This window comes from Somniosus microcephalus, chromosome 7 (genome assembly GCF_052327205.1).
Source record: "Somniosus microcephalus isolate GS21.2 chromosome 7, FLI_Smic_1.0, whole genome shotgun sequence".
NCBI lineage: Eukaryota > Metazoa > Chordata > Chondrichthyes > Squaliformes > Somniosidae > Somniosus > Somniosus microcephalus.
In genome coordinates, this window is record NC_140993.1 from 100,260,013 (window position 1) to 100,283,507 (window position 23,495).

Sequence of the window (23,495 nt, forward strand, 5' to 3'; positions counted from 1 at the left end):
ATGCACTGTATCTGATGTAATGTGCACATGGTGCAGCCTGATAAATGTACACATGCAAATTCAGATCTATGTACCTATCTAGTATGCACGTGTACAAATGTTTATACTGCGCCTGTGAATTGCTCCTTTTGCCCACGTCCACACCCCATCTACTGGGAACAGCCCAGCTCCACATAAGCCACAGGTGAATTCAAGTACTAAACTCAGACTCAAATACTGAAACAAAACAGATAATGCTGAAAACATGCAGAAGGTCAGTCAGCATCTGTCGAAAGAAGAAAAAATTAAAGTTTTGGGCGCGGACCCCTCTTCAAAACTGAAAAATAAGAGGCAGACGGGCATATTATTATTTTCCCCCTTGCCTTTATCTGATTGTATTCCAATATGGTTCTTGACCTCTTATTTTTCAGAAGGGTCGACACCTGAAATGCTAACTTGTCCGTTCTCTCCACAGATCCTGATTTACCTGTTGTGTGTTTCCTACAATTTTCTGTTTCTGTTTCAGATTTTCAGCATCTGCAGTACTTTGGATTTTACATGGCAATATTGAAGCTGCTGATCTGACAGTTTTGATATGAACCTTCCTTGTATGACAATGTAAATATTGGCCTAGAGATTCAAACATCATGAACCCAGTATTAATATCTTATCAGCTGCTGCAAATTAGGTGTGGCTTGTCATAACATATGTATGTCATACAACAGAGGTCTGTGATTTGTAGTGTTTTCAGTTAACATCCCCTTTCTCTGCTGTGAGTGCTGTATAGACAGCTGTGGCTCAGATTTTATTAAAAGAACAGCTGAACTAGACTTCTAATAAGAAGTATAACTAGGGATTCTGAGATAATTGCGATCAGATGCTTGTCAGCAGCAACTTGCCCTAGGGTGATGGTATCACAAGTAAGATACAGGCACATTTCAAAAAACGCAAAGCACTGCTGTCAATATTGGAGTTGAATCTTATCCAAACAACTGTAGCCTTAACTAGATTGTTTGAAGGACTATGAAAGGAGCTCTTATGTATTTGCTAATAAAATTGATACAATATTTTTTGGATTTTCATGATCTATCCCTTTTCTTTTTCCCTCTTTTTCCCTCCCTCTCAGTGAGATGGGGCATAAATCACTCCTTAAAGCATGTGATTGGGGAAAGCAATGTGCTCATGGTGGATGAGATAATTATATTAATGGCTAAATGTAGCCTTTGCATCATGGGATGTTCCACCTCATAGCCTTTGCATCATGGGGTGTTCCACCTCGTAGCCTAACAAAACCTGGAAAAAAAAACATGCTCCACGTGATTCAAGAGACAAGCACCCTTGAGACTCTAAACCACAACCATCTGGATGGGAAGCTGGCATTCTACTGTCTAGGCTACAAAATGGTCAAGATTTATTCATTTCAGCAGATGTTTGGATGATGTAATTAATGAATCCCATGCACTGCAAGCCCATTGATTTTATATCTCACCACTCCCAACGTTCCCACTTTGCCTAGTTTTACGACAGCACCTGCTATCAATTTCCTTCTAGATTTTTGCACTGATGCATTGTTCTGACCTTATGAGTATATTTTGTCACAAGATGATTACATTGACACTCATTGCTCTGTATTTTTAAGTTTATTTAAAAATGTTACAAGAACCAGGGGCGACATGAGGGAAAACTTTTTTACGCAACGAGTGGTTAGGATTTGGAATGCACTGCCTGATAGGGTGATGGATACAGATTCAATAGTAGCCTTCAAAAGGAAATTGGATAAATACCTGAAGGAGAAAAACTTGCAGGGATATGGGGAAAGAGCGGGGGAGTGGGACTAACTGGATTGCTCTTCGAAAGAGCTGGTGCAGACTCGATGGGATGAATGGTCTCCTTCTGTGCTGTACTGTTCTATAATTCTATGATGCTGCCATATTTGGTACTTCAAGGGGGAAGCTAGCACCAAAAAAAATATTGAGCTGCCAGGCGTCAGCATAATCTGCTGACCCTGTTTTCAAAAGAAACTACAGCCTCACAGGCGTTAACTGAGTTCAGGATGAAGCAGAATGGATTGCCTGGTTATAGAGTGATTTATGACAGTTTGTTAACTGGTGCAATTTATGTGATAGCAGTTAAATTAAAATTCTGCAAGCAAACAACAATTTTCAGTAGGTGATAAATTTCACTTATTTGTGACAGTAAACTACCAACCACCAGAAAAATATTTTTCTTACTGACTTTTGTGTCAATTTGACTATATAATGTCACAACCATTCAAACCATGTCTAACAATCATACTGTGATAATTATTACCTAGTAGTCATGTTTCTGGACTACGCCAGGCACAAAAACATCTCGATACCAACAGCGACTGAGTATCATCATTTCAGTTTTTGAAAGTGAGAACCAAAGTAGCTTTCAAACAAATAAAAAAGGACAAAGGGGTAAGGAATTCCTGTTTAGTGAACAGATGGGCTGTTTTATACATTCACAACTTTAGTGCAATTTAATTTTTATGTACAATCAGTAATATAATGATGTTTTAGCAACTTTGAAGATGGATCTCCTCCCAGATGTTTCCTCCAATTTCCTCCTCTTCTCTCCTGAAGACAAAGACTCACCATGGATGCCAGCTTTCCTCCAGAACAAGTGAGTGTCCTCAGAATATTCCACTGTGGGAGGCACCGAGGCTTACTACAATCCCGTGCTCAGTTGGCATCCAAACTCACGCTGTTTCCAGCAGGTGTCATTGGACAGTGATCAAAGACAAGAACCCTAATTAATATACCCTCACTCAGAGCACTGGGGAAACTTGTAGTGTCCCCTGTCATAGAGTGATTTCATTCAACGCAGACCAAGAACTGAGCCAGAGATCTTACAGATTTGTATGTCTCAGGTCTCAGGATTGAGCCTGGTCAACAGGTGCCGGTAGGCTCTTCAGTTACTGAAGGGTGTGAGGGAGTGCAGAGGGGCAACACAATGAAGTCCATTTCTGTCCTCCCTCAACATCTGTACACATGCAATTTCAGCAGGGGTCACTACATGAAAATTAAGAATACTTGATTGAATGATGGTAGAGTGTCTGAATTCTTAAACAAGGAAATAACAAGGTTCCAAGAATGCCAAGTTACAGAACAAATCCAAAACTTTAGAAACATAGGCTACCAGTAAATTGGATGAAAAGTTTAGATGAGAAGGCTATTAAGGAGGGGACTTAGAAAAAGTTCAAAAAAGCTAAAACCTAAACAGAAAATTATGGATGTTACAGAGCCCAAAGAGGGTGTGGAAGCATTAACAGGTTTTGAGAGGACTGAATGTGAAAAACAGACTTTGAAGCTTTCACTAAATAAAGCAGCCTAGATAGCCCACTTGAGGAATGCTGGCTCTCGGGTGTAACTTGAGCACAAAGTTCTTCGGAAGCCATAAGTGACAAAGGAAGTAGAGTATAATGTGTAAACCCATATATGGGCAGGTGTATTGTATCACTATTACTACAATATTTGCTCTACTACACCAGTAGAGGTCAGAAGGTTAGAGTGGGACCTAGGCTGAATCCATGGCTGCCAATGGCAGGAAGTTAGGAGGGAGGATGCACAAGAGGCCAAAGTTAGAGTCTGGAGGTAGTTGTAGGGCTGGAGGAGATTACAGAGATAGGAAGGAATGAGGCTATAAGATCAATAATTTTAAGTTTGAGGCTTTGGGGGCCCGGGAACCAAAGTGGGCCAGCAAGGATGAGGTGATGGGCAAATGAGCCTTGGTAGGGGATAGGATATAGGCAGCAGAGGTTTGGGCAAATTGGAGCCTATGGAGCATTGTTTATGGGAGGCTAACAAGGACAGTGTTAGAGCAATCAAGTCTGGTGTTGAACAAGGCATATATGAGGGTTTCAGCAGCAAATGGGTTGAGGTCAGGGTAGAGGTGGGCATTGTTACAGAAGTAGATTAGGTGGTATTTGTGATGGAAAGGATATGGGATCAGAAACCTATCTTGGAAGACTGCAGACTGTCTGATTCAGCCTAGAATAGTGACAGGGAAGGGGATGGAGTCAGTGGCGAGGGAACTGAATTTGTGGGAAAGAACAAAGATGATGGCTTTGATCTTTCCAATGCTTAGCTGGAAGAAGTTACTACTCACCCAATAATGTATGTCAGACAAGCAGACTGACAGCAGAGAGCCAGTGGAGGGTTTGGAGGAGAGGCAGAGCTGGTTGTCATCAGCATACATGTGAAACCAGACCCCAAGATGCAGCAGGTAGATGAAGAGGAGGAGGGGACAAAGGCGAATTCTTGGAAGACTGCAGATGGTGCGTGGGTGGGAAGTGAAGCCATTGCTAGAGATGCTTTGACTACAATTGGGTAGGTAAGACTGGAACCAAGCGAGGGGAATCACACTGAGCTGGACAATGGAGGAGAGGCACTGGAAGAGGATGATATGGCCGACCGTGTTGAAGGCTGCAGAGAGGGTGAGGTGGAATAATACACTAGAGTCACAGAGAATGTCATTCATAACTCTGAGTATAGCCGTTCGGTGCTGTGGGAGGGGCAGAAGCCAGATGGAAGGGATTCAAACATATAGTTATGGAAGAGGTGAGCATGAAGGTGGGAGGCAACATGTTCAACCACCTCGAGCAGAAAATTCTTTGAGAGCCATGCCACCTGCCCACCGGAACTCCCCCTCAACTTCCAGGATTTCCCACTGGAAGAGACAGGGGAAGTATAATACATCGACCAACGCAATTAGTGACCACACCGCAATAGTATGCAAATGATGGAAATATGTATTTTCTGTCAACTGCTCCATAGCAACATTGGGCATAGGGGACTCCTGCTTGTAGAACGGGCCATAAAGCCTATGCAGCTGATTATAGGCTGATCGATTGCACAGGCTGTGCCAATCCTTTTCTACATCTTAAAATAACATTTCCATTAGCAAAGAGTTCACCGGGCACACTAAGGGGGGAATTTTCCCAGCCCTGGGGAGGCAGGTTGGAGGCAGGACTGCCAGGAAAATGGCAGAAACCTGGAGCGGGTACCAACCCCGCTCCCAACTCGCCTCTGTGTCATCTTCCAAGGAGACTGGTCCCCGACTCGAGCAGGGACCCATCGCCTCGAGGCGGGAAGGGGATTACAACTACTTAACTGCCTATTAACAGGTAGTTAACAGGCAGGTATGAGGCTTATCCCCATTTTACCCACACAAGTGGGGGCTTCCCGAAGGCTGAGAACCTCGCCAGTGGGTCTGCGGGGGTGAGAGGGGTCGAAAAGTGCGCTGAGGAGGTGAGTGATGGGTGCAAGTGTGGAGAGGTAAGTATGAGAGGTGAGTGCAAAGTGTTAGAAAAAGTTTCCTTACCTTTGTTTCTTTCTGTAGGCTTCAACCCTTGGGGATCCGGAGGTGCCTCATCTCCACGGCAGAAATGACAGAATGGCTGCTGCATTCTCCGATGCAGGAGTCATCTGATTTCTGCTAAGGAGAGAGGTTTGGTAAGTCTTCAGTCCAAGGGCTTACCTTTGAACAGAGATTGTCAGTGTTTGACTGCTTCTCAAAGCTGTCAAACGATGACAATTCATTTTTGACAGATGAAATCTCATACGCTGACGTTCTCTGTCACTGGCTTTCTCTTAATTGGACAGCTAAGCCCGCTGGGCGGGCTTAACAAGGTCAATCAAGGGAAAATAGCGTGGGTTGGCCAGATGTCATTGGGGGCGGGACTGAAACCTGACAAGCAGCAGTCCCGTCTCCAACGCGTTCCCATTGATAAAATCCAGCCCTAAGGCTCAGATGCCTGCCACATACTAATCTCAGTCGCCTCTTGGCAGGCTTAAAATGGTAGGCCAGGGAACCTGCCTAAAAAATGAAAATGACCCGACCCTAGAAAATCGTAGAGGGAGGATGTCAGGTGCATGTGCTTTTGGCGGTGGGACTCCCAGCCTTCCGAATATACGCCAGAATTCCACAATAACAGGAAATCAGGGCCAGCTTACTGACAGAAGTAACTAGAAATCACTGAAAAGGATTGGACAAAAGCTTCCTGAAGACTGCAGCTTACTGAAAAATGAAAGTATTTTTTTTAAATGATCAAGGGAACAAATTATACAAACATGAAATACACTAAATAGGCATTAGAAATCAATAACCCCAATTTTAATTTGTGGTGGTAATCGGGCAGGCAAGAGCTGAGGCAGGCATCAAACTGTCCTGACATCAGCAGCATGAGGCCCAGGAGATTTTAACTCTAAGGCCTCATCTGCATAGGCCTGGTCATTCTCTTGCCCAATACCAGCGTGAAGCAGCATCTACCCAGCAGGCAACGGCAGAAAGTTGGACAGCAGGGACCAAAGGAACAGTCCCAAGCACTCAGGTAAGTCACAATCGAGGAAGGGGAGAGGAATCCCAGGGCAGGGGAGACCTAAACTTTCCTTGTGGGGCCCAAATTAGCACTCCTACTCCTCATAACCTCATAAGGAAAGTCAAAAAAGTAAAAAGGCTTACCTTTTTGGGCCTCTTCTGACCCTGCCTCCTCTTCCTTTAGGTGAACCTGGCAGGAAAGCCACAACAACTTTCCCACTCAGGCCCACAGTTAAAATAGCAGTCAGGCCCCGATGAGGACATCAGAACACGATTTGCATATTTGAAGGATGACCCGACCAGTTTCCTGCAGTTGTCCCTGTCGCCTGCTCATAAGAGGTTAAAATCGTAGACTGTAGAATTGGTGTGGAATGTTGGCTAATAAGTCCTATAGGTGATTTTAACTGCCCAGTTTCCGCCAAGCAGCAGGGTTATAATCACCCTTAATATTTGTGGCACAGGGACATACCCTAAGCTCCCTCTAGAAAATAAAGCTCAAGTGTTTACATCCCCATTCAGAAATGGTAAAATTTGCCATTGTCTGCAGTCCTGGACCTGGATCATATATTTGATAGTTTTCATTAACAAAATTAAGAGTTGGCTAGGATGCATTTCTTCCTGACATTACTGCAAAATACAGATGGTGGAAAGGTGGTGGCGAGTACTTTTGTAAATGAATACTGAATGAAAAGTAGTGTCAGAACTAGGATTTTAGGAAACTAAAATGGTGGGAGTGTAAAATTTTGTGCTTGAAATGTGCATTAATATCAAAATGTTAGATGTACTGACTGACAGAACTGATAATAAATATTTTACTAATTAGGTAGATGAGCATGTCAATAAACATCTAATATAATTCAAAGCCTAACACATCCTTCACCAGAGGACAAAATATTTAGAATTTCAAGCAACATAGCAAGAAACAGAATATAATCAACGTCAATGAATCCTACCTGGAATAGGCTGAAGTGGAAGTAAACCTTCAGTTTTATGAACAATTTTAGGAACCTGGCTTTGGAATCGGCGAACAGCACTCTTTAATGTAACAATGTCTTTTGAGTGCGATTTCACAGTTTCATTTATCTGATGCGCACAGTTCCAAAGACTACTGACATGTTTGTTCAGACCATCTTTAATCCTTTGTAGGCTGCCAGAAATATTGTCCAGTTTACTGCACACATTCTCAATGTGGGCCACTCTCCTGTCAACATGGGAGACTTCCTTCTGGATCCCCTGATTACTGTGTTTACACTTAGTTATGTCTTTAGTAATCTGACTTGTTAGCTGCTCCAATTGTTCCTTCATTTCAATTAACTGACTATTATTCTTCTGGAGCTGGGATTCTAGGTTTTTGTCTGTTTCTTGGAGTTTGTAAATCTTATCCAGGAGTTCCTGTTGCTTCTTCGTTAAAGTGGACTCGACCGTTAAGAGTGCTTCAGTATTCTTGTTCAGACCTTCCCACTGTGCTCGTACAAAGTGCTCTACAGTGTTTATGGTGACTTTTAGTGAGACGATTTCTCCTTGTATCACTTCTAAGTCTTCATTTTCTTCAATCTTCTTGAGACCCTCATGAACTGTACCATTCAGAGATTTAAAGAGGATTAAGTTTTGTTCAGTTTTTAATAATAAGCCCTTGTAGTCATTTTTGCAGGTTTCTAAATCCATTTTGATGTCCTTCATCTCCTTTGTAACAGAAGTACAACCAGTCAGGCATAAATTTTCTAACTTCTGAAACCTGTTCTCCAAATGGTCCATCCCATTATTGATATGATGATGATCATTACTGGAATTCAGATCACTTTGAAGTAATGATTCCAGCTCGCTGTCTATTGCACCAGTAGAAGTTGTGTTGCTAATCAGTGCCAAATCATTGTTATGTTTAGCCTCTAACAATTGTAGCCTCCTCTTTAGCAGTTCCTTCACGCCATCAACTTCAGTTTCAATGAGTCCTTTCAGACTATACTCAATATAAAAGCAATGTTCTTCAGCATTTTTCTCTGTTACATTTATTCTAGATTCAATTTCTTCTAACCTCTCATCAAAAATATCTTCCAGCTTAAGGGTAGTGAAACGCTCCATTTCATTATCCAATCTGGCATTCAATAGCCTGTTGGCATCTGCAATTCTATAGACCCTTCGATCCATGTTGTTCAGTTGCTGTCTTAAAATGCCTATGGGAGCACAGCAGTTGAACTGGCCTGGTGATTCTTGTAGAAGACTTCTGAGGTCATGGATCTCCTTTCTCAGTTCAGCCTCTTTTTCATTGAGCAATTCTTCTACATTCTCATAGTGTGATCCATTTTCTTTACATTGCTGTTTGAGAGACATTAACTTATACTCACAGGAATTTTTCAGATCTGCAAATTTCATGTCAATGCCTACCATCATCTCTTCCCTGAGAGTTTCAAATTTACTATCAATGTAAGATTGATAAAAGTCTCCATTGGAAAATGGAGAATAAGTAGAAATAGGTCCTTGAACTGATTCCATTAGCTGCTTCAACTGTCCATCATGTCCAGTCACCATTCCATGCAGTTCATCCAGCATATCGCTCTTGCTCTTTAATGTGTCCTTAACTTCTGTGAGTTTAGACATCATTTCACCCATTCCCGATTGATGAAATGTGTCTTCATTCTCTTGGGTGACTGGAACATGGAGAGTCTCAAAGCCAACAGCGCTGCCAGGCAGTCTCAGATTGCTTAATAATGTTACAAGCATTTTGCTGGTATCTTCCTGGACATTATGCCTCAGATTGTCACTCAATCCTGTTACTGAGGCCTGCACTTTTTCCAGGACTTGGTTAAGGCGTTGTACCTCATATTCCAACTGCTGAATTTTCTGTCCTTGGGCATCAGTAGATGGCAGTTTATGAACTTGGCTGTCTGTAGATTTGGGTACTGATTAAGACATACAAGTGTCAATATTAGATAATCTATAGAAAACATGTATTCTTATGTGAACACAGAACATAAATTGTCAAACAAAATAGCTGTGAATTTTTAAAAATTTAAAACCTAATCAAACTTGTATTTAGCACAGAACATCTTTAGTCTGCCAATTACAATTATAGAAGGGTAATAGTTACAATGCAACCTGTTCAGACAGTAGTACAGAACAGCTGACCAAAGGAATCCAATCTGCTATAACAACATTACTAAAATATCTTAATCTCCAAATAAAATCAACACACTCATTTTAAACACAATGGCCTAGAAATTGACTATAGCCCCGTTTGGGGTGCCAGCCTCGCCAGGGCGCTAAAAGTAGCGCCCCGGAAGCAGTCGCGGCTGCCTGCCGGAAATTCAGTTTGAGCACCTCAGAGGGAAGCGCGGCGCTACGGGAGGCGCCCCGCATCCCTCTTGGGGCGCTGCAACTGAATATCGCTGCGAAACGTGCCGCAGTGCCACACGCTGCGGCACGGCGCGCTGCGGTACTGCAGGCCTTCCTCCCCTTCTTAAAGGGGAGGGGCCTTGTGCAGCGTGATCGAGGATCGCGAGTGCCGGCAAAAGAGCCCGGCACCGAGGAGAAATGCCGGGCTCTTGGAACGCAGTTGGCACTCCGTGGGGGGGGGGGGGGGCTCAGGAGGCCGGGGACGGCAGCGCGGAGAGGTGCTGGCAGGCGGCCAGCAAAAAAAATGGCCGCCCCGCACCTCTCCTTTAATTAGCGCCTCTACCGCCGCAGGTAGGCTCCCCTGAACCGGTCGCACATAGCGTCCGGTGCTAAAGCAGGGGGCGCATCTAAATATTGTGATCGGGGCATCAGCGGGGCGCTGCGCACACCGATGACGTCATCGGTAGAGGCGCAGCGTTAACGGCTAGCGCCGCCATTAGCGTCCTGCTGAATTTAGTGGGAGGCGTGGCCAGTGGCTTCCGACCCACTTAGCGCCCTCTTAAGGCACTAACGGGTGGCGCAGCCCACTGAATTTCTAGGCCAATTACATTTCAATGCTGCAAAGTTGTTGTTTACATTTGTCAACTGAGACCCTTCGCTTATATTTCTATAGTACTCTGGTTATCATGGTTACACCCATTTATTGGGAAATGTTAAGAAAACAGATGTGTTTAAATTTGATTCTTAACCACTTAACTACCTACACTTCCCATGTATACCATTGATCAATACTGTCAATGTTCAAGTGGTTACTACTCTCCTTTTTTCTGCAAGCTAGTTAAAGTGCTCTTGCAGAGAGCCGGCATGGGCTCGATGGGCCGAACGGCCTCCTTCTGTGCTGTAACCACTCTATGATCTAGCCTTTTTAGGCCTAAAAATATTAATAAAGATGAAGGAATATTGTTAAAAATTTAATTCTGACATCCACCCACAAAACTTTATTTTCCATTCAACTTTTAACACCGATGTGGAAACTAAATTGGGCTAATGTATGACAAGATGTCTACAAGAAATGTAAGTTTCTCAGTCTCCTGTTCACAGGCTATTCCAACAAACAGGATTACACACGTGGCCTGTAAGAAGCGGTACCAAGTATCACATTAATCCAGTTTGACCTGGCTTTTCAAGTCCCTCAATTTCACTGATCATTTGGACTGTGTAGAATATGTTCAAAGATTAATTCATATTAGTGGATCTCCCGTGACATTGTCCACGGAAAGTCGGACAAAGGCTCAAAATGCACTGCTGATGCTGCAGATATAGGTATGGGGATCTGCAACTTCTGGAGTGTTTCAAACTCCATCTAGTAGTGGAAGTGTGCAGCTGCAGTTGTAATTGTGTGTCAGAACAGTGATGCCCAAATAAGGAGTGTGTGACATTTAATGGATTATTATAAATATAGCTTTGATGTTGTGTAGTTAATAGTGATGTTCTTATTTGTGTTTGTAACTTATTATTCCCATCTATAGTCCCCCCAGCGCCACTCTCTCCCCGGCTATGTACTCATTAACCTAAGGTGGCTCAATGTGAGTCATTTTTGATTGCTAATTTGGTTTGGACTCAGTCCTACACAGAAAAAGTACAGCCTATCTGAGGAATAGCAGACGTCCTTTGATGAGTGATATTTCTCCTATTATGACCTATTCATTGTACAGCAGACAGAGTCTCTGAGTCACTGGATGAGGAGACCCAGGAAAGAGCCAGGAAAAGATTAATTCAGACCATTTACCACACAGTATGCATAAACAGTCTAAAATTGTCTTCTGGGCCATTTTATCCATCTTCCAGGATACCTCTTCAGTCTAAATATTACCACTCTTTCACCCATGGGTGCTGTATCCTGCTTCCAAACCACAACCATCACTGCTTCCCTGTAATACTTGTTGAGTAGACAAGGAAAATAATGCTCGACTCAGACCGTGACTGTGCATTAGTCAATGCTTGTCATTTCAAGCAATTTTATATACAGACTGTGGTAAATAGTTGCTCTCTGAAATGAAGGAGTGACTCTCTTTTTCTATTTGATGTCTCAAATTGGTTTTGGATTTATCTGAAGATATGCAACCTGTTAAAAGCAACTCTGTGGAGGACTGGGCCTCGACAAGCTTTAAATTGGTAGTTCCCTTTTAATAATGTGGTGTTGTTACCGAGTCTAGAACACAAGAAAGGAAAAAATATCACCGTTGTTGAAAAACATGGGACATTAAATATAATCAAAATCAATTAAATGAAATCCAATAATGACAACCAGAAACAATAGCATTATAGAAATTTTGAACACAGAAGGAGGCCATTTGGCACACCATGCCTGTGCCAGTGCTGGGTCCATATCAAAGCTGTCTACTTTAATCATATTTCCCTTTCCTTCCCCATAATCCCTGCAATTCTTCTCCTTTGTGATGATTCAGCTTCAAAGCCACTTGTGGTAATGTATTCCATATTCTAATAATCCTTTACATTAAAAAAATATTTTACCCAACCCTTCATGCTTTTGTATTAATCCAAAATTGACATCCAGTGGAAATAATCTTTCCCAATTTACCCTCTCAAACCAAATAGCACTGGAAGGAACAATACTGTCTGTTGGTATAAATGCTGAGTGTGCAAATATAAACTTATTTATTAATAAAGTAAGCTTCACTATATGCTAAATATAATAAAGGAGAATAATAATTTGGTAAATATTTATAAATATGGCAATTGAATGAAGGATTTTAAATCATAACGATTATCAAATGATGGCTGTAACTATGTACAGAATGATAAATATTTTAAATGAAGAACTAATTAGAATCAACTCAATATAGAAATTAAAATTTAGTAAAACAAGGATTCCATAATTATTTTAAGTCCTATAAATATTGGCAGTTACAAACTTCGAATCTGGTCTAATTATTTTCTCAGGTTCAGTCACCGGTTTCTCCCATAAGTAGATCCTGTGTCTGTTACAATCAAGAGTTTATCTTTATTACCCAATGTCTAATCATACGATAGCATGACCTGGACCATAACAAGGAACCTCCCCACCTTACAATATGAACTAGATATCGTAATGTCACCCCTGCCTCCACGTGTGCTAATCCAATTTTCCGTAGATTGATTAACACTCTAGTGAGATGAGGCCTTACACAAATCATCAAGCTGCTTTATTTTACTGAAAGGAAATGAAGGTAACAGGTATAGAAAATCTCACTCTTCTGCACCTAATTCCGGACCCTCCTCATGATATAGAAAAAAAAACACATCACACTGTCTCTGGAAGGGGGTTTTCCAAACTTTTTTTTGATTAGACATTTCTTTGAATCTGACCAGCTCTGAGCTTAAGCATAAGAAACTGTTCTCTCGCTAAGTCAGGTTCCGTTCCCAGATCTTGCTGAGCTGACCCAGGCCACATGATTCTCTCTTCTTTTGTTCCCTACTTGGGACTTTGACCTCAGACTTCCTTGGTGTCCAGGGGTGGGCCAGTAGTGCTTGCAATCAAACTGGCTACCACCTTCCCAGAAGTCGATTTCTCCAAGACAATCCCTGCTTAGCTCACAGACAGGACACTTACTTCAACATAAGAACACATGCTGGAATCATTTGAATGCGTCTTATCTATTTGTCGCAATCTGATAAAGATAACAGTTTTGATGGCTGACCAATTCTATTCAAGAGAACCTATTGAGACAACTGGTTCCCGTTATTCAAACATTTCCAATCTTTTACTCCATTTTAAAAAAGGATGTGACTGCTGCCAACGAAGTAAAGTAGTTGTGCATGTGCAGTTCCGTTGGTTTATTGGTTGTTCTCGTTGGACTTCCCACAGATTGGTGAGAAAGGAGGGGAGGGAGTGGGGAAAAGAGATCGCTGTTGCTGAACTGAGCCGAGAGAGAAAGTTAACGGTTATGCATCGGGGAAAAGTGATCTGCTGCCGAACTGAAGAAAATAAAAATTAACGGTTGAATTGGTTAACGTTAACATTTATGCGCAGAATTCTTCTGCGCAGCTTCTAGTAGCTTCTGGTTCGTTGGCAGCAGTCACTCTGTTAAAACAAAAAGGTGCTGGCACTTTGCGTACTAAAATCTTAGAACCTTGGATTCAATTTCCAAGCAAAATCAAGAATCCCTCCCAGGTAAAATAGACCAAAATCCTGAAACATGACAAGATAAGCTGTTGATCTGAGACTTTCAGAGGGGACAAAGAGTGTTTGATATTGAAGGCTATTTTATTGGTCTGATATTTGCTTTTAAAATGGAGGAGTGGGTCTTTAGATCAGGACTGAAAGAAAATAAATTTGCAACATCATGAAACTTCAGCAACAATCAAAATTATGCTCAAAAAATAAAAATGGACAAACTGCGCAGCATTGTGGCTGTATTGTCATAGGCCATGTTAAAGTACCTCAAGGAAGGAACCTGTCCACTGGGTTTGTGAAGGCTGTAGGCTGTGCTTTATGACAACTCCTAATCACTACCCAGACCCCTGCCATAAAGTGTGCAGTATGGATATTAGGCAGAAGCTATATCTTTTGGTGGATTTGGACCATGTAGATATAGCAACCCTATCTCATTTCTTTACCATGATACTGCAGAAGTTGGTGATTCAGTCAGTGACATCACAGTAAGTGCATTATAGAATCATAGCATCTTACAGCACAGAAGGAGGCCATTCAGTCCGGCGTCCCTGTGCCGGCTCTTTGAAAGAGCTGTCCTATTTAGTCCCACACCCCAGCTTTTCCTCAATAACCCTGCAAATTAGTCCTCTTCAAGTACATGTCCAATTGCCTTTTGAAAGTTCCTATGGAATCTAATTCCACCACCATTTCAGGTAGTGTGTTCCAGATCTTAACGAACCTCTGTGCAAAAAAAGTTCTCCTCATTTCCCCTCTAGTTCTTTTGCCATTATTTAAAATCTATGACCTCTGGTTATCGACCCACTTGCCAGAGGAAGCAGTTTCTCCCTACCTGCTCTATCAAAACGCCTCATCATTTTGAATATCTTTTTGAGATCCCCCCTTAACCTTCTTTGCTCTCAGGAGAACAATCCCAGCTTCTGCAATCTCTCCTCATAACTGAAGTCCCTCATCCATGGTATCATCCTAGTAAACCTTCTTTGTACCCTTGCCAAGGCCTTGACAGCCTCCCTAAAGTGTGGTGCCCAGAATTGTACACAATACTCCAGCTGAGGCCTAACCAGTGATTTGTAAAAGTTTAGCATGCGTCCTTGTTTTGGTATTCAATGTCCCTATTTACAAAGCCAAATATCCCATACACTTTCTTAACCGCCTTATCAACTTGCCCTGCCACCTTCAAAGATTTGTGAATATGCACCCGCAGGTCCATCTGCTCTTGCACCCCTTCAAAATACTACCATTTAGATTATACTGCCGCTCCATGTTGTTTCTCCCCAAATGCATCACATCACACTTATTTGCATTAAATTGCATCTGCCATGTGTCTGCCCATTTCACCACACTGTCTATGTCCTCCGGAGGCTTGCTACTATGCTACTCACTATTTAGTATGTTGCCCAGTTTTGTATCATCCGCAAACTTCAAAATTGTACTCCCTATACCCAAGCCCAGGTCATTTATATATAACAAGAAAAGCAATGGTCCTAATACCAATGTCTGGGGGACCCCACTGCATACTTCGCTCCAGTCAGAAAAACATCCATTCACCATTACTCTCTGCCTCCTATCCCTTAGTCAATGAGGTACCCAAGTTACCAATGTCCCTTTAATACCATGCACTTCTATTTTCCAGATAAATCTGTTATGTGGTACTTTATCAAATACCATGGTGGACTAAGGGATTAATCCTCAGTCCTAGTTCCAAGGTGCTGTGCATAATACTGTCCTTGACAGATGATTATATAAAACATTATGGCCGGAATTTTCTGCAGGTAAGCGGGTTGGGGGGCGGGGGGGGTCTCCAAGGCGTGCGGGAAACCCGGCAGGGCCCGATTTGAATGTGAGACCTCAGATTCCTGCCCGCAGCCAGCTTGAGAGGCTGGCTGGCTGTGGGTGGGTAGGCCTCAGAAGTGAGGGTCGGTCTGGGCGAGAGATTGCGGGAGGAGGATCGGCAATCGGCAGAGGTTGGGGATTGGGAGGCGGGAGAGAGCATCAGCAAGGGTCGGGGATCGTGAGGGGGGACCTGGGGATTGCAGGGGGACGGTTGGCCAGGGACCAGGGTGGGGGGAGAGAGGATCGTGGCCGGCCTCATCATCATCATTGGGGGTGGGGGGGGGGAGGCTTGGGGTGGGGGGGCAGGCCTGGGAAGGTGATCGGCGGCCTTGTGGGGGGGGCTCTGATTGGGGGGGAGTGGTTATGGTCAGCATCCTGGATCCAGGAGGTAGGTATAAAGCCACTTACCTCCTGGATGCAGCAGTCCCCGCCTCGGTTTAACTGCCGGGTTTCACAAATTGCGTGAAACCCATCCCCATGCAGTTAAACACAAAATGGAGAGAAAAAAGAGGCTTCCAGCCTCATTGCAATATTTAAATTGAGGTAATGTCCCCATGGGAGTGGGTTGGTCGCCCGTCCCCTGTCCCGCCCCCGTTAAAACCAGAAGTGGGCGGGCTGGAAGTGGGATAAGGTCAGGAATCCCATTTTTAACACTTTAACTGCCCCGACACTCCAAACCCACCCATTTTTGGGGGAGAAAATTCTGGCCATGTGAATCAAGCCACATAGAATTTGCAATGATTAAATAATGTTTAACAATCACTACACTTTCAAACCCCACTTCACAAGAGCACCTATGAAGTAAAGGGAAACTCTTCCATACTGCAATTATGCCTGCAATCTCCTGCAAGTATAATACCCTCACATCTCAAACTCATTTACTATATACATCCTTCAGATTACAATCACAAAATGATGGTCTTCAGTTCATAACATTAAAGATGCTAAAGTCATCTGTACACAACAGAGTTGATTTGTTGTAAACATGAACTTCACGTGAAAGAAAATCAGTCAATAACTATTAGAACATTGTGCATTTGTTAAAACAACACAAAATAGGGTTGAGTAAGAAAAAAGTTCCTGCAAAGGAAATCAAAAACCCAGGATCTTTTGGTCTTCAAATGTCATTACTAAACTTAGAAATGACATTTAATAAACTATAAATCAGACAGAATCCTGAATACATGATGTCACTTCGCTAAGCATTTGGGGGAAGAAGACTGTCTTGTAGGCTGCCAGTTAGAAGGATATAAGTCAACTTCCATGTAAGAAAATTTTGCCTTTCTAGAAAATGATCCAATTCCAATATCAAGTTCTGCCTTGTATTATTCCTTACTTTACACGTTAACAACTTTTGCCACAAAGCAGAGAAAGTCTAGCCAGTGAAACGGCAGATCAAAAAAGCACATGCAGCCAAAAAACTGTCTCCAGGGCTGAAGAATTAAAGGAGAGGTTGAAATGTGGAGCCTTCAGTAAAATATTGGCAGGTTATCAAAGCAGGTTATCAGGAACAAATTAAATTCCATAACTCTGCAAAGCATCCTCTGAGCAAACATTAATTGCTCCGGATTTCATGTTAGCTTTGGTCTTCTGAGGATTTTTTGCTGTAGACTTTAGTTAAAAAGATGGGCATCCTGTTTATTGGCCACAGTTACCATATCAAACAAAACCAATATATAAACTAAACAAGTTACTGACTACGGAGGTAGACACATAACTGTAGAGCTGTTTATATAAAGTAGTTTATTCACATTTAATTATTAACCTTTATAGTCCTTTATGCAATTTAAACTACAGCAACCAAGAGATGATTACAAACAGATAAAGCGCATGCCAAGTCCAGATTTCAGTAAAAACTGACTGCTTTGCTACACAATAATGGTTTTGATACATTATGGTGATCTAGATAAGCTATGAGGAAGGATTTTAGAAAATGCAATTTTCAAATAATTTATCGATAATTTTGCAAAGCTATTCCTAATTTAGCATGATCTCATTTACTAATAGCATAAAGTAATAATCAGGCACAAATCATAATCTTACTGAGATTCCTTTGTCTGGGGGCAGGAGATGGCAGAGGAGAAATTGCAGTCTGTCCTGATTGACCACCCTTGCAATCTTCACCCTTAAACCCAGGGCAACACCTCCACTCCAGTTGAGTCACCACCTTATATGCAACTTTATATGTAGGACGAAAATGTGTGCGATATCTAATTGGAAAAATGCATAAAGAAAATAGTTTATGAAACATAAATATACAGAATCTTAAGAATGCTTGTTAGGTCCCCCTTATCCTATTCTGTTTCAGTGAAAATGCACCTATTTTTCAGGCCTCTCTTCAGAATTAGAACCTATTATTCGTCATAATATTTTAGTGAATCTTCATTGAATCCTTTGCACGGCTCTAATATTTTTCCAGAATTGCATGAATAATCCAGCAATGGTCAAGCCAATGTAATTTACAAATTTAGCATAATTTTCTTCCCTTATGTTCAATGGCTCATGTATAAAGCCCAGAATACATTTGACTTTGCTACTGTTGCTCCTACCTTTAAAGTATCAGCAACCTTAAATCTCTTTGTCCCTTCACTCTGTTATGAATCCTACTATTTAGAGTATATTACCTTTTGCTGTTCTTTGTCCAAAAATGTACTACTTCATGTTTCTATGCATTGAACAGTATCTGCCACCTATCTGCCCATTCAGCTAATGTCTATATGCTCCTACATTCTTCCTCACAATTCGCCATGCTTCCTAATTTGATTTCAGCAAACTTTAATAACATTCCTTGTTTCTATATCCAAATCATTAATACAAATGGAAAACATAAAAGGGTCCCAGTTAAATTACTAGCTATACTTAAAGCATTATTCACATTCCATTGGGTCACATTGTGACATCCTAAGGAGCAAGTATGTGGGTTAAATTTAATTTAAAACAAGCATTCTTTTTCTATGATAAATACAATCTAATTTTATCCCAAAATTGCATTTTTATTGTGAACTATATGCAATATTTTATTTTAATGCTATGTATTTTATACAGATATACAAGCAAATATTATACTTTTTTTTTTGTCATGATCCCAATATAAACAGGATTGAGAAAGCACAGTTTAACTTTCAACCTGTTGAAAATTGGAAATGCAGACTCAGGATAACATATTGAGGTAACCTCAAAATCTAAACATTAATTCCTGTATTAATTACCTTTCTTAGACTTTTACCATGTTTCATAGAAGAAAAAGCATGCAGGATCAATGCATCAGAAAAGATCATGTCACTGAGCAAGCATGAAGGAATAGGAAAGACATGACACAAACTGCAGCCTGTTCATTACATTCCTTGTTTATTTTTGCAGCACTTTCAATCACTGCATGCTCTTGACATATTTGCTTCAATTGTCTGTTGTAATACTGTATAGAATATACAAGGTACACTCGCAAACAAAATAATGCTATGATGCAAGTCATGCATTGTGCACACCACTGAACCACTGGAAAATGTTGGTCTATACACTGAGGATGTGGGAGGCTTATCCTTCCTCCTACCCATTGCAGTGTAAGTGTTCCTTACATCTGAGAATCTCTAATCTCATTGATCTAAGAGTTTACTGCCTAGAGTCACAAGTTTCTAAAGCACTAAAGTAGGCAATCTTATGTTATGAATTGAGCTTTTTAAAGGAAGATAGCTAACTTAAATTTCAGCACTCGAGTGGTTAACCATGTCTAATCTGCAAGTATTTATACATGTATATTTTTAATTCTTACCCTGAAGCTGGCGCTTCTTGTAATTAACTGAAGGGTATGGGGCCACAGAATGATTAAAAGGTATTTTACTTTATAGCAATTCCTTCAGCTGCCCATTCCAACTGGCTTCTTATCAGTTTTAATTACAGGGTTAAACCACAGAAATGCTCTGGAGAATTTGAAAGGATTTCCCTTGGAGAGTCTCTCTATCTGATCAAAACTATTCTGCTCAGGCAGCAAAGTTTATCTCAACACAGACATGGAACTTTTAACTCCAAGGGCTAGCGAGCAGAAGGCAATTATTTTAAAGGAGGATATGTCTCTTTTAGAATGAGTGTATCATTATCATCCTTCAATTTCTATTGTTTTATGTTTCATTATGTGTGAAATGTTTTAATAATTCATAATTACACTGCGCCAGTGCCACTTTCCTGGAGACTAGCCAGAAGTGAGAGATGTGATAGCTAGGCTGACACATCTGTCATTGTCACCCTGGGAAATGGGTCCAGATGCAGGTGGGCAGAAACACACAGCTGCACTCAGCTCATCCTGTTCACATTTTAGACAGAGGCCCTGCTAAGGTATCACATATATTGTATATTTTTGTTAGTAATAGAATCACAATGTTAGAGATCTTACAGTGAACACTAATAACTCAAGAACTTGCATTTCTAATGTAAGAAGTCACACAACACCAGGTTATAGTCCAACAGCTTTATTTGAAATCACAAGCTTTCGGAGCGCTGCTCCTTCTTCAGGTGAAGTGGAGAAATGCATAAAGACACAGCTTATATAGTCAGAGAATCATGTCAGATGTTTACAGGTAACCTTTCCAACTGCCATTTATCACACCTCGGCAGAGAGATAATCACAGCAGTCAAAGGTGTGAATGGTGTCCAAACAGGTCAGTCAGGGAAACATTACATCAAAGAACAATGAGGTGGGGTCACAAGGGGTCAAATATTGCAGATGCTGGGGTCTGTATGAAAAACAAAAAAACAGACAAAAAACATTTTTTTTGGCTGGAAATCACAGCAGGTCCGGCCGCATCTGTGTAGAGAGAACAAGCCAATGTCGACTCGAGTCTGGATGACCCTGCATCAGGTGGGGTTACATGTAGCGTGACATGAACCCAAGATCTCGGTTGAGGCCGTCCTCATGAGTGCGGAACTTGGCTATCAGTTTCTGCTCGACGATTTTGCGTTGTCGTGTGTCTCGAAGGCCACCTTGGAGAATGCTTACCCGAAGATCGGAGGCTGAATGTCCTTGACTGCTGAAGTGTTCCCCGACTGGGAGGGAACACTCCTGCCTGGTGATTGTTGCGCGGTGTCCGTTCATCCGTTGTCGCAGTGTCTGCATGGTCTCGCCGATGTACCATGCTCCGGGGCATCCTTTCCTGCAACGTATGAGGTAGACAACGTTGGCCGAGTCACATGAGTATGTACCATGTACCTGGTGGGTGGTGTCCTCACGTGTGATGATGGTATCTGTGTTGATGATCTGGCATGTCTTGCAGAGGTTGCTGTGGCAGGGTTGTGTGGTGTCGTGGTCGCTGTTCTCCTGAAAGCTGGGTAATTTGCTGCGAACGATGGTCTGTTTGAGGTTAGGCGGCTGTTTGAAAGCGAGTAGTGGAGGCGTGGGGATGGCCTTAGCGAGGTGTTTGTCGTCATCGATGACATGTTGAAGGCTGCGAAGAACATGGCGTAGTTTCTCCGCTCCGGGGAAGTACTGGACGACGAAGGGTACTCTGTTGGTTGTGTCCCGTGTTTGTCTTCTGAGGAGGTCTATGCGATTTTTCGCTGTGGCCCGTCGGAACTGTCGATCGACGAGTCGAGCGTCATATCCCATTCTTACAAGGGCGTCTTTCAGTGTCTGTAGGTGTCCATCGCGTTCCTCCTCGTCTGAGCAGATCCTGTGTATTCGCAGGGCTTGTCCATAGGGGATGGCTTCTTTAACGTGGTTAGGGTGGAAGCTGGAGAAGTGAAGCATCGTGAGGTTGTCCGTGGGCTTGCAGTAGAGTGAAGTGCTGAGGTGTCCGTCTTTGATGGAGATTCGTGTGTCCAGGAATTAGACTGATTCTGAGGAGTAGTCCATGGTGAGTTTGATGGTGGGATGGAACTTGTTGATGTTATCGTGTAGTCTTTTCAGTGATTCTTCGCCGTGGGTCCATAGGAAGAAAATGTCGTCGATGTATCTGGTGTATAGCGTTGGTTGGAGATCCTGTGCAGCGAAGAAGTCTTGCTCGAACTTGTGCATGAAGATGTTTGCGTATTGGGGTGCGAATTTGGTCCCCATGGCTGTTCCGTGTGTTTGGGTAAAGAACTGGTTGTCGAAGGTGAAGACATTGTGGTCAAGGATGAAGCGGATGAGTTGTAGGATGGCATCTGGAGATTGGCTGTTGTTGGTGTTGAGTACTGAGGCTGTCGCAGCGATGCCGTCATCGTGGGGGATACTGGTGTAGAGTGCCGAGACGTCCATCGTGGCGAGGAGTGTTCCTGGTTCAACTGGTCCGTGGGTGCTGAGCTTCTGTAAGAAGTCTGTAGTGTCGCGACAGAAGCTAGGGGTTCCCTGTACGATGGGTTTCAGGATGCCCTCGACTTATCCAGAGAGGTTCTCACACAGGGTTCCGCTGCCTGATGCGATAGGACGTCCAGGTGTGTTGGCTTTGTGTATCTTTGGGAGGCAGTAGAAGTCTCCCACGCGGGGAGTACGTGGGATGAGAGCATGTAGGATGCTTTGAAGGTCTGGATCGAAGGTTTTGATCAGTCTGTTGAGTTGGCGGGTGTGTTCTTTGGTCGGATCTGCGGGTAACTGTCTGTAGTGTTCCTGGTTGTCCAGTTGTCGGTATACTTCTTTGCAATAGTCCGTTCTGTTCTGTATGACGATGGCACCTCCTTTGTCTTCTGGTTTGATGACGATGTTGCGGTTGGTCTTGAGAGCGTGGATGGCGTTGCGTTGTGCTCGGGTGACATTCTGGACTGTCTTGTGAGTGCGGCTGATGAATCTGGCGTTGATGCATCTCCTGACAGCTTGAGCATACATGTCAAGCTTAGGGCAGCGACCCTCCGGAGGGGTCCAATTTGACTCTTTCTTCTTCGGTTGCTGCACTGCGGATCCCTCTGTCTGCTGTTCCGGATCATTGATTGTCTCATTGGGTTCGCTGCTGACATCTTGGGATTTGTGGAAGAATTCCTGGAGCCTCATTCTCCTGATGAATTCCTCTGTGTCTGCCGCGAGACCGATGGGGTCCATTTTGGTGATGGGGCAGAAATTGAGCCCTCGGCTGAGAACTTCAATTTCGTCTGGTTGAAGGGTGTGGTCGGACAGGTTGACGATGGATTTCCCTGTGGTTTCAACCATGGTACCGGGGGAGGCTTGGTTGCTGCTGCTGGTGATGCCAAGTTTCTCAAGCTTCCTGTTCTTGGTGTGCATGTAGGTAGCGTAGTTCCGTTGCCTTGTTTGTTTGGCGGTGTCTCGTAGTTGGTCTGCTGCGTCCTGAGCACAGGCTGAGAACATGGACTCCATCTCGGTTTCGAGGTTGCGGCGTCTGCTGTAGAGCTGGTGTACGAGATGGTTGAGGAGTGTGCGAGAGGTACGACGGCAGAGTCTCTCAGCGTAGTCTGTGTTGTAGGTCGACTTGAGTGGGTTAGTGATCTGTAGTCCTTTCGGGATCTTGTCTGCTTTCTTGCATCTCTGTAGAAACTTGATGTCTGTGTCGATATGCGTGATCTTCTTGGAGATCCTCTCCACTTTGAGCCGGCAGTTTGTGGTGTCGATAGTAGCCATGGTGTGGAGATGCCGGAGTTGGACTGGGGTGGACAAATGTAAGAAGTCACACAACACCAGGTTATAGTCCAACAGCTTTATTTGAAATCACAAGCTTTCGGAGCGCTGCTCCTTCTTCAGGTGAAGTGGAGAAATGCATAAAGACACAGCTTATATAGTCAGAGAATCATGTCAGATGTTTACAGGTAACCTTTCCAACTGCCATTTATCGCACCTCGGCAGAGAGATAATCACAGCAGTCAAAGGTGTGAATGGTGTCCAAACAGGTCAGTCAGGGAAACATTACATCAAAGAACAATGAGG

At 42.9% G+C, this 23,495-nt stretch overlaps 1 protein-coding gene across 1 annotated transcript in view; it reads right to left on the minus strand.

Annotated features, from left to right (window-relative positions):
* Positions 1-23,495, minus strand: part of LOC147114821 (EMILIN-2-like) — a 73,624-nt gene that overhangs the window by 38,018 nt on the left and 12,111 nt on the right. Inside the window, exons 3-4 of the mRNA XM_085992794.1 lie at positions 17,702-17,868; positions 7,275-9,218 (exon numbers count right to left, since the gene is read on the minus strand). Of these exons, the coding sequence (XP_085848920.1) occupies positions 7,275-9,218; positions 17,702-17,868 (2,111 nt within the window). The remainder of the gene's footprint in view (positions 1-7,274; positions 9,219-17,701; positions 17,869-23,495) is intronic.